Here is a 14,459-nt window from a genome sequence, read left to right on the forward strand (position 1 = left end):
CAGTAGCAGATAGAATGGAGTCTAATAAGTTTACTTGGGTGGATTAAGGGTAGTAGCTGCTGTGTTTTTTGTTTACTTTTGGAAGCGCAATCGTTGAAATTTCGGTAAACGTGATTCTATCCCAAGACCGCCGATCCGCTATAGCTTATTAAAGTTTGTGATTCTCTCCTACGACAGCTCCAGCTTAAAAATTTGTGATTTTATTCCTTAAAACTCACAGCATCTCAATCCAAAACATATCTAAATGATTTTACCCTTTTTTCTTTTTGTTCTCTTGACCAAATCACGCCTCGTGTGATTACTGGAAAGAAGATTTCAGGGGGTAACAAATTGCAACACAAGAACAGTCCATCACTCTTAAGGAAACCAGAGCAAATAGAATAACTTACCGTGTAGTTTTCTAATAAATGTGGCTACAAAACTGTGAAACTTTTAACTATGAACAGAATAATTTTTAAACTTGTACGCTCAATTGTTTAGTTTATGTTTCTGGGACGGACATAAATACTGCATCTTCTTCAAGCCAAAGCAGTGAACTGATGCATTTTGTTTTCTCAGTGCACAAGAGTCTTTCTTCCAAATATACAACCAGATACTTCTTTGAAGCCGCTTCTTGGGGAAACTGGTAAGAGTCTGGCTGTCTTCAAGCTATCAACCCAGATCTATTGCATTTTCGTTTTCTCAAGGAGCTACTTGCGGCATCAGATACTATCAAAGATCATAATTGTTATTTTGTATCCCTAACCGGATGTCATTCTTACTTATCTTTCTTCTATTACAAAGGCTGAAGGTGTTGGCAAGAACTTGAAACAGAATCAATCGTTGATAATGAAGATTTCGGATGTATTGTTCCTTCTGGTTCCCTTGGTTTCCTCTTGGCTTCATTTAGCCGCTTTGACTTATTAAGAGACTGATCTGCTTTGGAGATGATTTTTGAGACTGTAAATCCTGCAACTTCAAACACCTGAGATCTATAGGGAAGTAAAGCATTGCGAAGGACAATGTCAACTCCTTCGTAGGTCCAAACACCTAATGCTGCCTCTCCTTTAAGTCCGACAGAAAACCAGCCAAGTCCGGCAGCAGCAATATCTACAGAACTTGAATCCCAACTGCTACCAGAGACATGAAATTCCTTTCTCACCCATTTTCCTAGCTCTTCAACTCGTTTCTCTCCAATTGGTGGCTGGATCAACAACCAATGCAGATAGCATCAAATTTATATAAGTTAAAACCATAATGCAACGTGCTTCTCCCAAGATAATAATAATAACAGAAACTATATTTCATTTGAATGCCAAGGATTACAAGCACCAAAACCAGACAGCACAGTATGCAAAAAATAGTTTGTTACCAATTCGCAAAAGTACCTACAGAGCCTTTGGAATTCAATATCCTTTTCTAATCTGTTTATTTCCTTTACATGGCCTCCGAAGTTTGATAACAAGGGTTCCTTTTGGCTTCAAATTAACAGCCCAAATTTCCCAAAGCATATGCTAAGGTCATATACATGTTAATATAGAAGTAAACATTACCAATTGAGGGTGTTTCTTGCATCTTAATTTCTTGATGGATATTAAACCTTCTTATATGGATCAAGCTTCCTTCTTATATGGATCAAGCTTATAATATGAGATCTATTTTTGAAGTTTCTCCAAATGTCATTACTTATCAAAATTTCCTATATGACACCCTTCCTTTTTGCTGTCTCACAACTAAAATAGCATGTTGTTGAAAGAACTTGAATAGGAATAACTAAATCCTATCAGTTTATTCAGAAAAAAAAATGGTAATAAGTTTTTCGGTTGAATTTTGTAGAAAGACTAATTCAACCACATTGCTTCTCAACTGCTCATCAAAATCAAAGCAATGGAGCACTCACTATAATTGCTCCAAATTTTAGACTTTTAGAAAGTGAAAGAAACTGCAGAAATATCATTTGCTAACTAGGGAAAGGCTTACCTGTAGCTGACGACCAAAATGCTTCTCTACCATTGTGCACGCATTTTCGGTTTTCCCCATGTGTAATGGAAGATATGGTGATGCCCACACTGTCACATAGATAGACTCTACAGATGATTCCTCAACATCCATCCTCATGAGCCCGGCAATGTGAATGGAATGACCTGCCTGCAGCAATCGAAGAAGCCCAACTTGAGCTAAACACATAACAAAGCTGCCATAATAATATTAAAAGAACTCTTACATTGCTAAAAGATCAAACACTCAATCTGACTTCAATATGGACGCATAATATCATTGAAGCAATGCTCTTAACACATATTTTTCAGCTACCCTTGTTGATAAAAATCACAACTATTTCAAGCCAGTCCATTACTAAACTAATAAACCGACAATTTTTCAGCTTGATCCTAATATTGCCAACAAAAGTCGAATCTTAAACAAACCTTGATCCTAAAATCCCTGAAGCAATACTCACATTGCTAAAAGATCAAGCACTCAATCTGAATTCCTATGAAGTCATAGTATCCCTGAAGCAATGGGCTTGTTACATATTTTTCAGAAAATCCTTACCGATAGAAATAACAGCATTTTCATGCAAGTCCATTACAACCAAGAAACTCACAATTACTCGGTTTATCCTAATGCTGCCAACAAATATCAAATCATAAACTAACCTTGATCCTATAAGTTCTCGGCTTCAACTCCTTGTTAATATTGACAAGTTTTTGTTCCTCTCTTGTCAACCTAGTGGTAATCTGATTGGGATGTAGCAATCCCGGTGTGTCAAACAACTTAGCCTGAGCAGGCAAAACTCCTTCCACTCTCACGATCCCAAGCGTTGTTCCAGGCACGGGTGCCTCTGTCAAATGACTAACAATATTCTTCTCTTCTCCATCTCCTCCTCTACCAGCATCCACACTCTTAGCAATGGCATTCAATAATGTACTTTTCCCCGCATTTTGTGCTCCTATGGCCCACACATTCCCCCTCTTTCCCGCCAAATCAACAACATCATCTATAAGACTCTTTAAACCCCAGTTCTTAACAGCACTAACGAAATGCAACTTCGTAATCTTACTATTGCCGTCTTCTCTAGCTCGTTGCCTAACCCAATGTTCAAATCTAGTAGGCGACAAAGAACTCGGCAACAAATCAATCTTAGTCACAACTAATACAACTCTAGGAACATTACCCGACTTACCTTCTTTCCACGCCCTCTCATTCTCCTCAGCTGTATCTGATACCATTTTCGCTACTTTCCTAGGAAACGACCCATCAAAATCAGCTGCATCAACCACCATCAAAACAACCGATCTAGCCCCGCTGGCCGACATCAACTTCCTCCCAACCGTATGATCAAAATCAAAATCCGGCAACAAATTCTCCACGGTCACATCCTTCACCTTCCCATAATGCCTTAAAGCATGACACCTGGCACAAACCACCGGCTTTTCGTGTTTTTTAACTTCTGATGTTTCATTTTCAGCTTCAAAAACAACAAGCCCGCCCTTTTTAAGGGAATTTGAAAATTCAGACTCATTAGCTACGTGTACAAGATGGGATTTTCTCACTTTGTTCAAATTCTGCGAAGGTCTGATGAAGTAACCGGGGTGTTTCGGGTTCGTGTCTTGCATGAGGACGCCGCAGCCGGGGCAGACGGTGAGCTTGGGAGTGGCTTCATCGTAATTTCCATCTCTTGTCAGGGCCAAAGATGAAGAAAGTGGTGGTGGTGCTGTGTTAGTGGGTTGTGAAGAGAAGAAGGAGGAGGAGGAGGAGGAGGTGGGTGCTTTTAGTGCTTTTGTGGGGTGTAATTGGAGATAGGGGCTTGTGATTTTGGTTAAAAATGATTCATGAAAGATGGGTTTCAGTTTTGATTGAGAGATATTTCTTGCTCTTGAAAGCATTTCTTCTCTTTGTTTTGACCGAAATTTCGTTTTCTTTTCAGGGTTTAGGGTTCTAGAGAAGCTTTGAAGATCAACAGGCGTATATGGTTGATGCACTGAAACGACGACGTGTAATAGGTAGAGTTGCAATTTGCATTCAAATCCTCACAATGCTGTGACAAAATTTCAAATGAACTATCTCACACTTTTTGGTAGCCAAGTTACTTGCAAATTGTCTATAACTATATCATGATTTCACTTTACATTTTCAGTATTATTTTTTTTTTAAATTTTCTATATCACTCTCATTTTTTTTTTACTTTGAAAACATAATCGTTATACCCTCTTAATTTTATTTATTTTAACAGATATTGATTTTGAAATATGGGAGGAAATTAAAATTTTATTTTTAAGTTGTGTGCAAGTTTTGTATACATTGACCACAAAGATGAAATTAATGCTGATTTTTTTTTTAATTAGATTTTTCAATGTTTTGGCATTGACTCTGAAGAATTACTTCAATTGAACTTTCCTAAATCTTTTTTTCCTTCTCCAGTTACATTAATTTGGTGTATCTATCACCTTGATTATAATAAGAGTCTATGCTTATAAATGTCTCTAAAGCTAAATAAAATTTAATGAATCAATCACCAATTTGCAATAAGAGTATATCTTACAAATGTCTGAGAAGCTGTAATAAAAAGCGTAATAATATAGGCTCAGGCTTCACCTACAAGCCCTGGTCCATCACAAAAGCCCAATAAATAACTAAATAATATATTTTATTTTAATTAAAATACACATTTTAATATTTATTTAACCTATCCATAACATATAATTAAAAATTTAAATCTTTTTAGCTTAATTTTAAATCCTAATCTAATAAAAACTACATTTATATATTAAAAATTTGTAAAATTTAATAAAAAGTTTCTAAAATATATAACACAAAAATTTGGACTTCTCGGCCCAACCGACCTGAAAAGAGACATGCTTGGGCCAGGCCTGGCTAATTTCATCTTCCAAAACACTGGAGTGAAAATTGCTCCAAACAAGACAAAAATTCTACCTTTTTCCAAAAATCAAGTGCTGAATTCTCAACCATGTTAATAAAAATAATGTGGAAAAGACTAAAAAATTTATCAGAACATGAAACTTATTGCAGAAGTTAGATTTACCTGTAAGCAAATAGATAAAAGAAGAAAAAAAGAGATTGCAAGCAATCTATATCTACACATTTACACAGAAGTATTTCGACTACCGCATTCGTATGATGCAGATTCGAAGTAAAATATCTTTGACGGGGTTTCTAGTTATATGTATCTCACTATTCTTTCCATATTCGGCCGGCTACTTTGAGCTTCAACTCCTGTCTATCTCCACCAGAAAAGAAAAGAGCTAAATTCCTTTGAATGATTAATCCATCTTGGCTATCTCTAACCCTTTTATGGCTATCGCGGATGCTTCTAGGTATTCCTTGCCACGTAAGCTTTCTACCATTTCCGCCAACTTCCAGACTGTAACTGAATTGTCTGGCCTCTTCTTCATCACCCATGAATCGGAGGAAGGCCATGTAAACGGGCGCCATTCCGAGGTGAAAAGCCTCAAAATGCAGGCAAAAGTGCCGGCCAAAGCAATTGAAAACCTGCACCAAATAACGAACATTTAAGATGGTTAGGTTGGGGCTGGCGGAAAAATAGAATGCAATTCGAGGAAACAGTACCCTGTCACACAACTATCTGCACTTCGGAAAATGCATAAGCATTCTTGAAATAAATGAGTGTGTTAGTATTTTGATTCCATATCAGGGAATTTTTTAGCTTAGAACCATCATCCAAAACTCAATATTCGTAAGCAAGCATTTAACGTTTTAGTTCACCATTTAGCAACTAGCAAAGCATGCCTTTATCTTTGCCCATAAACCCATAAACGTTAATAGTTAGTCTTATTGGCGAAAAAGATCTAACTAATCCGAAGCTTGCATTCATATGGACCTAAAAAGTTCAGTTCCTTAAAGGGCAAAATGGAAATGGAATTTCTGGAAGAAGTATCTTCTAATACAACTAAGCTGGCATCTGCAAAGTGATGCCAGTCACGATTTACAATTGAGAGAGGTGAGAATCAGTGGAGAAGAAGAGATGAGAGGTCTTACTGTTAACATCCATGTAGCATTTTCAATTTCTAGTGCATTGGCTTTGACATATCTGTGGTTGAAAGTACTCCCATCGTGCATGTCAACTTTGTGATCATTTTTTAGATGCCTAACAAGAAGTGGGATATCACCAGTGACAGAACATTCAGCGCCGGCATAGGGGCAATTGTACGGACGATAGTTACAGTTTTTTTCATGCTTTAGCTTGCTGTAATAGGGGAATATATCTTGACAACCCCAAATCTGGTATCTGCAAGGGAGTTCCAGCGACTCAGCTACTTTCTCCAATGCCAGGCACCTTATATTTCCAAGTTCATGGCGGCAGGTTGGACAACCGGTGCGTACTCTAGCCTTGCAACTTGAGCACAAGGTGTGACCATTTGGACACTGTTCATAGAAAATGAGAGAATTTATCAATACAAGAAGATCAATTTAAATAGTATTGTGTTACAATTATGATGAATGTTCTTAATTCGTTAACTTTGGAAATTGGGCAAGATTGGGAAATGGAACCAATTCGTTCACTATAACACACAATAACAGTAAAAGGAGTATCATCTTTTCAGGAAATGCATCTATATCTACAAGGCTAAATGATGAATCATATTATAAGATGAACAAACATTTCCATAAAATGACTAATGCACTCAAGAATCTCTACAGTCTGATTCACTAACTTCTGACAATTAACTGAAATCAATTTCTTGAATAATTAACATATTTGAATTGTTTCACTTCATATGGCATTGCTTCCTATGTCAATTTAATGCTAAAATCCCTCAAGTCCCAATTTAAGAAGCTTTATTTATTTATCTATTTTGACAAAGAAAAAAGGAAGTAAAAGATGCTTAAACACAAGGAAAACTTCTACTGTTCTTCTCGTTTTGTGTTTCGATACACAGAAAGAAAATACCTGGTAAATTGGAGGGTACATTAAATTCAAGCAAACGGGACACTCAAGTAGCTCGTGCACATCATTATTTGATGTTGTTCCAAGATTTCCACTGAAACCAGTTGTAGCTTTCCTACAAGGGGAACCCCTCAACTCCACACTAGAAGTTGCCATTTCATAATCTGAAAACTCAATGCTAGACTCAATCACCTCCTTGCATATTCCTCCTCCAGGAGCCATGCTGCCTTCCCTTAGAAACTGCTACTACTATATGTCTCTCCGTTCCCAAATCGAAATCAGCATCATAATCTTCACTGCAAATGATACCACTTTCTTTCTTTTTAGCTGGTTTTGCCTGAGAAAAGTTGGAAAAGGACATTATCAAATGACGGAGATACTATGAATGGTGACAATTTTTCATGGTCCAGAAATTTGTCAAACTTGCGTATGGTCCTCTATACAAGTATAGTCACAATCCATACGGCCTCCATGATTTATTGCATAACCGTAAGATATATTATACAATCGACTTGATCAGAAGACAAGCAATTGAATTTGACAAGAAGTGTGGATAGTAAGTACTACGGCATATATTGCCTTTTCACTACAAATATTTGAATCAAAATTCATCTCATACAAAATCTCTATTCAATGAACACCAATTGATATGAAACAAAAATAGTATCAAACATCAGACGAAGCAATAAAGCTTTGACTTATTTATACTCTCACAAGCATCAGTGAAGTGTAGATGCAGCCAAGTCAATAAACAAAAAAAAAAAAAAAAATTACCGAGATGAAAGTTAGAGCCAGTATTCATATTAAGAGCAAAAAATAGTCAAAAAAGAACAAAATTCGGCAAAAGATTCAATACCCAGATGAGAAATCAAGAAAAGAATCAAAGAAAAAGTGGAACAAAGCTTTAAACCCACCTTAAGAAACAAACCCAGATGAGAAATGCAGCTAAGAAACGATTGAAGATTCAATCATTTCAATTAATGAAAACTTTGGGACTCAATTATTTCTCCATTTAGGACCCAAAAATGAAAAAACAAAAAACAAAGACAACAACAAAAAGGAAAGCTACTAACGTGGAGAAATTTCCTGAAAAGCTGGCTCCGCAAATTGCGTGTCCAAGATTGATTGGTAGATGACACAATAACAAAACTACATCACATAACATGAGCAGGAGTCAAAGATTTTGGATATAAAAATTTTAATTTTAATTTAATTTAATTTGTATCACAACTAGTGACAAGTGCTATGTGTTATCTTCTTGTAGCAGCTTGCATGTTTGAGGACTAGTTTTAAGATTCTTTTATTCAATTGTGGGGTTATGTTTGGTTTGGTATTTAATGGTGACTCAGTCATCTTCTGATTTGATTTATTTATTGTCAATTACGCTTTGGGATTTACAATGTGTGAAGGTGACATTTCCAGCACGCAACGTTTTGAAGCGATTCGATTTGATTTGGTTTGATTTCTGGGCTTTGCTGCTAATGGCCAATGTGACCGTTAAAAGTGTTTCAAATTAGAAAAACGAGTCGCTGTCATTAGATGTGGTTGGTGTTCATTGGGAGTTTGAAGAGGAATGAAATCAAACCAAGTTTTGGATTAGCTTTTGGTCCATTTGGGATTGTGGTCACGTGAAAAAAAAAATATAATTATTAAATAAAAATTAATAATATGTAATAAATACAAATTTTAAATAATAATTTTATTAAAATTATTAAATATATAATAAATTTTTTTATTATACAAGTAACAAATTATATCAATATAACTTATAAGCTAAAGTACATATTGTTTACGAAATACTTTAGTGCTGTAACTTTTAAAATACAGCTACTGAACCTCAATTCTAAACACAACATTTATCATCTCATATGTGTTTTGAGATTAAAGGGTTGTAACTTTTGGTTCGTATATACTTTAAATGAAACCATTATTCATAGAGTAATTAAGGATAAGCACAAAATTGAATATAATTAAAGCGTGGTGATGTCCATGTCAATTTGAGGAGGTGCCGAACTTCGCTTCGTTGATGAATCAAATCAAATAAAGTTTTAGCCCAATTCTTGTTGTGTTTGACTATGATTGAAGTGTTGTAAATTTTTTTTGTTTAATTCTCATATGTTTTAAAATGAAATCGCTAACTGTAGAATATAAAAAGAAAAATATAAAATTCAATATTATCAAATGTCTTTGCTATACACTTTGCTTGTTGCACTTTTAAAATTAAGTTGAAATTCAAGGGTCATAAACCAATTCTTAGTGATAGAAATATGATTATTAAGATGTTTTACAAGAACAAATGGTGAAAAATCTTTTCTTCATGTTTCGTGTTAAAAAACAAAAGTAGTTTTTAGCATTTTACACACTCTTTTTACTTCTCTCTCTTTTTTTTTTTTTTTTTTGTCTTTCCTCTCTACAATTATTTTTTTCAGTTTTTAAATTATATATTTAAATACATCTCAGAAGTCAAAACACCAAAATCAAAACACTATTTTTATTTCAAAAAATTGAAATGATAAGTTAAGGTCTGGGCCTTGATGTTGGGCCGGGTTGTAGAGTGTGCGCCTCCGGGCCTGAAGTATCTTCGTGCGAGGTTTTGTTTTTTTGGGGCGCTTTCACTGAACCGGACCGATTGGTGGCTGTGGTTGGTTCACTTCTATTATAAGTTTAAAGAACCGATTGATTTGGTTTGGATTTTCAATTCAATATAAAATCGAGCTGAAAATAAAAATACGTACATTAAGATCGATATTTAAAAAAAAAAAGTCGAGAATTGAATTAGATGGGTTAGTTTTCTAAATTGAATAGATTGGATTCAAAATTTTACAAATAATTAAGTTTAGTTTTTTTTTAAAAATTAAAACTTATTTGTCAAAGTTTTAGTTGAGTTAATTCTAATCATGATAAGCCATATACATAATGCTAAGAGAATTTTAGATGAAATAATATTAAATGAAACTATTTAATAAAATTATACCACATGTTTTGAAAAATTTTTTCTCATTATTATTAATTATTATCACTGTCATAAATTATGATTGATTAATTTCATAATGAATATGTATACGATATTATCTTTATTGGATGTAATTTATTTTTTACAAGTATGACCTCGAAATTGGCTATTGGCAATCCATTAAAGGCTAGTGTATAAAGCAATATTGCTTGAAGATCGATATTACTTCTTCAACTTGTTGAATTTAAAGCTTAAACGCCATGCTAAAGCATGACGAACTGAAGAAGGCGGCAAGAAGCAATCCATTACATTGTCATGGCCAGCTCAGCCTCCCCCAAGCTTTATATCTTGAATTATGTGTCGCAATATTTTACACCTCCCAATAGGATCGAGACACGTTATTTTCACGTGACTAATATACCTAGTCATGCATGGATAAGGCCAATAGGAGCATCGTTGTGATAAATTTTGCCAACTTTGTTGACTGCTAATTAATGACAAGTCAAAATTTTGAACTGATTGGGGTTATGATTTAACTAATGACATAATTTAAGAACCTTCATATAACCCTTTGATTTTTTTTTTTTTCAAAAAAAGGAAGAAATATATCTTCTGCTTATAAATTTGAAAATCGATAAAATAATGTTCAATTAATTTTTTTTTTGGGTTAAATTAACATGACCTAAAACAACTATTAATCAATTATATTTTTTGTTACTGAATAATCCACAACATTTACTCATTTGCTGGCTGCTTTTGACTGGTTTATCAGCTAACTATTTCTATAATCCATTCATCATCCCCATTTGACAATTAATTTATTCTAGAATTTTAAAAACAATAAGCCATGGGAATGTCAAGTGTAACTTCCCAATTTGTTGTTTCTTCCAAGAAACCATCATCAAAGACCTCATTTCTCTTGTCCTATTTGGTCAACAAGTTATGCATGAATAATAAATTAATTATTAAATAGTTTGTTCTAAAAGCTGCTTTTCTCAAAAAAAAAGCTTGTGCATGAAGTCAAAAAACAACTTCTTCAAGTCTGATCCTACAAGTCAAATTCATAAGAAGCTGCTTCTTGAACAACAAGCTCTCTCTCTTTCTCTCTCTATATATATATATTAAGCCCATCTCCCAAGCCTTAGCTTATCATACACATCACACAGATCATTTAATTCCCCTCCGGTTACATACAACTTTCCTATACATTTTCTCAAGAAAACTAATGGAGCCAGAAATGTCACTAGCCGATGCCTTGATTAAGGTTGCAATGTTTGTGCTTGTTCAAGTGCTGGTTTACTTAATTCTTTCGAATTCTTCGGATATTTTTTCGGAGAATAAGAAGAAGAAGATGATGAAATCTTCCAGCTTCAAAACGGCACGTTCTGTTAGCATTCGCCGTATGCTTGCTGCCATCTCCGATTTGCCGTCTGAGGCAGAGGTCTCGTCGCCGTCTCTAAGAGGTTCAAGACTATCAGACGAATTTCCAATTTCTGATGATAAAGAATCTTAAATTATTCGCTTCTATAAATATAGCTAGTTCCTTAATTAATTCTTTTGTTCTTTGAATCTTTGTACCGATATCATTACTGTATTTATTCAATGAAGATTATTATATACAAGTAAGATTTATTGTGCCCCTTGTATAAGTATCTACAAGAATTATATTAATTTCATTTTTGGGGCCTTTTAGGCTTCAAGCTTCTTTGATCACCCAGGGATGCTCATATGCAACATCTAAAGCATCTTTTATTGCATTGTATCTGCATATAGAAGAATCAGTGAAAATATCAGTTGGCTTTCGGTTACAATTCTTAAGTTTTTTTGTTACGTTGAGCTGTGAGTTACATTTCTTGAAGTTAGTAGCAAAATTTGACAAATGTAATAGAAATGGTGATTGTTATTATTAGGCCCTTTTGGGTTTTGTTTGTAATGCATAGGCAACACTAGTTACCTTTTACAGAGAAGAGAAGGCCTTGAAGCAAATCATTTTAGCTTTGGATTAATAGATCAAATGCAGGATATTCACCTTGTCATAGTTTTCTGGCATGCTATCAATAAGAAAAGGAAAACACGTGATATAATTATGTGACTCGTTAAAAATAATGATGTAATTATGGATCAATTAAAAAACAACACGTGATTTCCAAATTACAAAAATTTACTAGAAACTTATTCTTAATTACCAGTGATATTATTTTAAATATTTAGATTCAGTACTGATGTGAGCTTCATGAGGGATCATCTTATTATAAAGTTGTGATCGGATAAAAATAAAAATATAAATAAATCTTAACAGCAATTTTGTACATTGTGTTCACTTTTATAAATGTTCAGGCTTACACGGCTCTCCTTGCCTGTAGTTGCCTAATTACGTCTTCGTCAGGCAGCAGCAGCAATCCTGATGGCTGATGCTGACATATTTCCTAAGAATCCCAATGCGGGAAAGTGTTAATAATCCTGACACTTGGATTAAATCCCCTGGCTGGTCAGCACATGGACCAAAGTGATAATGGTAGAGTTCAAAGTTCAAAGTTCAAACCCCCTCATCCATTTAATTTGTTTTGTATTAATATAAAATATGTGATTTTCAAGTTACAAAAATTATGTTTTCACTGTTATATTTAACGAAAAAAAAAAAGTTGGCTCTTCATATTTTTTTTTTTAAAAAAAGGAACGAAAAAGTTGGCTATTCATATTTTAATGGGTCTAGCTACCGTGCAATTGTTGCACGATATCCCCTATTTTGTCTTCTTGTGTTTTCACTATTATATTTAACGTCAGAGTAAATTCAACGGTGGGAACGGGATGGGATGCTATACTTTAGTAATTAACGCTACATTCCCTGTTGTATACTGAAATTCTAAAAAAATTAAATATTTTAAAGTTATGACACATAAATCCAGATTGTATTAAATTTGTAAATAATTTTAACAATTAAAAATATAGGCAGGTTGTCTCGAGTTAAAAAATTTGACATAAAAATCAAAATCTAACTCTTTTTTTTTTAATTTAAGGAGTGAGATAAGTAATGATTTCACATTAAAATTCAATTAATAAATTAGCTTAAAAAGGAAAACTAACATGGCATTAGGAAAATAAAAATATTAAATAAATAATTATAAAAACTTTATATTTTATCTTCTTTCCTTACACTTTAATTGCCACTTTAAGATATATGCATACTATATTTTAAATAAAAATAACTACAATACAATTTCATTTTAAAGCCATTAGTTATTCACAAATAACAAAACTTAAACTTTATCTATAGATTTAAACCAATATGACATCAATGACTTTATAGTTGATAGATTTGATTTGTTATTTTAATTTATTCAATTGCCATGTCCTCACAATTGTCATCCAAATATTTAAATCAAATTGCTGCATTTTGCCTTAGTTGTGATGTGAAAAATAATTGAGATAATTGATCAATTAATGATATTTTAATTTAAAAAGAGTTGCTGACTAATGATTTATTAATTATCTAAGTGGAGAAAAAAAGGAATAGAATATCTGGATATAGAGAAGAAGAAAAGAAAAAAAATAAATTTATGATAAATTTATAAATAAACTATAAATAAAAAAAAGTAGGAAATCAAAAGATAAAAGACAAAAGTGTGGTACCGTGCAATAGTTGCACCATAGTTTTGTCCCATATTTTAAGGCAATAAATTTAAATGTTGGGAATCTTTCCAAATTCATAATTGTTACATTTATTCTACAAAATACCACCAAATTTCATTTTTACGCTACATTTAGCTCGAATATAGAGGGTTTCATGAGAGTTGCCACTTCATAATTGTTTTGTGATTTTGACTTGATGAATTTGCCATACAAGTGGGGATGTAGCTCAGATGGTAGAGCGCTCGCTTAGCATGCGAGAGGCACGGGGATCGATACCCCGCATCTCCAAATCTATCAAATATTTTATAACTTTTAATGTTTTATTTTACTGCCCGTGCCACATCATGGTCAGGACGGCCGTTGCAGCCGGAGGTGCCCGGCCGCCACATGACTGGTGGCATCATCTACTCGCCGTTGAAGTCAACATCAGAAATTTTTATTTTTTTTTTAAATTAAAAATCACAGCCGACACATACAGGTGGTATTATCGCCTCTCTTGTTGGATAAGGGAAAAAAAAGGACGCGCAGTTCTATGCCACCAACTCTTTCCTCTTTGGAGCTAATAACATCCAAGTCATTCAGTTTTTAAATAATTTCGAATAAGGGAAGAGAGTTTGTTCATTTATATCATATAGGTCCACAACCCCACTCTCTCCTTCACGAGAATCGCATAACTAAAATTTAGATCACTCCATCCATGTGATTGGAATTAAATCCGATATTCATTATATAATCATCTCAAATAATTTGATCAACTAAATTAGTGGATACTTATATACATATTAAAATATAACTCGTAATAAAACAATCAAATAATTTTAATATCACAATTTTTCACTAATATAATGTAATGTTAAAAATTAAGAGTATGTAACTTAGAATTTATTCGATAGTTTTGAAATTAGAACTTTTATAAGTAGCGTTTTAGTAATAAAAATCTATGTCAATTTTTAATTTTTAAAAAGAAGT

The 14,459-nt window shown here is 33.6% G+C and overlaps 2 protein-coding genes and 1 non-coding gene across 4 annotated transcripts; 1 reads left to right on the forward strand and 2 right to left on the reverse strand.

Annotated features, from left to right (window-relative positions):
- Nucleotides 1–279: 279 nt before the first annotated feature.
- Nucleotides 280–4,004, reverse strand: LOC18052492 (GTP-binding protein BRASSINAZOLE INSENSITIVE PALE GREEN 2, chloroplastic). Its single transcript, XM_006445828.2, has 3 exons — nucleotides 2,637–4,004; nucleotides 1,960–2,127; nucleotides 280–1,183 (listed from the first exon to the last, which is right to left on the reverse strand). Exons 1-3 carry the CDS (start codon nucleotides 3,864–3,866, stop codon nucleotides 776–778), a joined length of 1,806 nt encoding a protein of 601 aa, XP_006445891.1. The 5' UTR covers nucleotides 3,867–4,004; the 3' UTR covers nucleotides 280–775.
- A 986-nt stretch (nucleotides 4,005–4,990) lies between these two features.
- LOC18052493 (E3 ubiquitin-protein ligase SINAT2) lies at nucleotides 4,991–8,201 on the reverse strand. 2 transcript variants are annotated; one of them, XM_006445830.2, is made up of 4 exons: nucleotides 7,981–8,201; nucleotides 6,911–7,244; nucleotides 5,998–6,384; nucleotides 4,991–5,490 (listed from the first exon to the last, which is right to left on the reverse strand). In XM_006445830.2, the coding sequence occupies exons 2-4, from the start codon at nucleotides 7,127–7,129 to the stop codon at nucleotides 5,173–5,175; spliced, it is 924 nt and encodes a 307-aa protein (XP_006445893.1). In that variant the 5' UTR covers nucleotides 7,130–7,244; nucleotides 7,981–8,201; the 3' UTR covers nucleotides 4,991–5,172. The 2 variants fall into 2 exon arrangements, with proteins under 2 accessions (XP_006445893.1, XP_006445892.1); XM_006445829.2 differs by lacking the exon at nucleotides 7,981–8,201 and adding an exon at nucleotides 7,822–7,958.
- Nucleotides 8,202–13,705: 5,504 nt separating this feature from the next.
- Nucleotides 13,706–13,778, forward strand: TRNAA-AGC. The gene has a single exon. It is a non-coding gene; the product is annotated as a tRNA-Ala (tRNA).
- Nucleotides 13,779–14,459: the final 681 nt, after the last annotated feature.

This window comes from Citrus clementina, unplaced genomic scaffold, assembly GCF_000493195.1.
Source record: "Citrus clementina cultivar Clemenules unplaced genomic scaffold, Citrus_clementina_v1.0 scaffold_2, whole genome shotgun sequence".
Taxonomy (NCBI): Eukaryota; Viridiplantae; Streptophyta; class Magnoliopsida; order Sapindales; family Rutaceae; genus Citrus; species Citrus x clementina.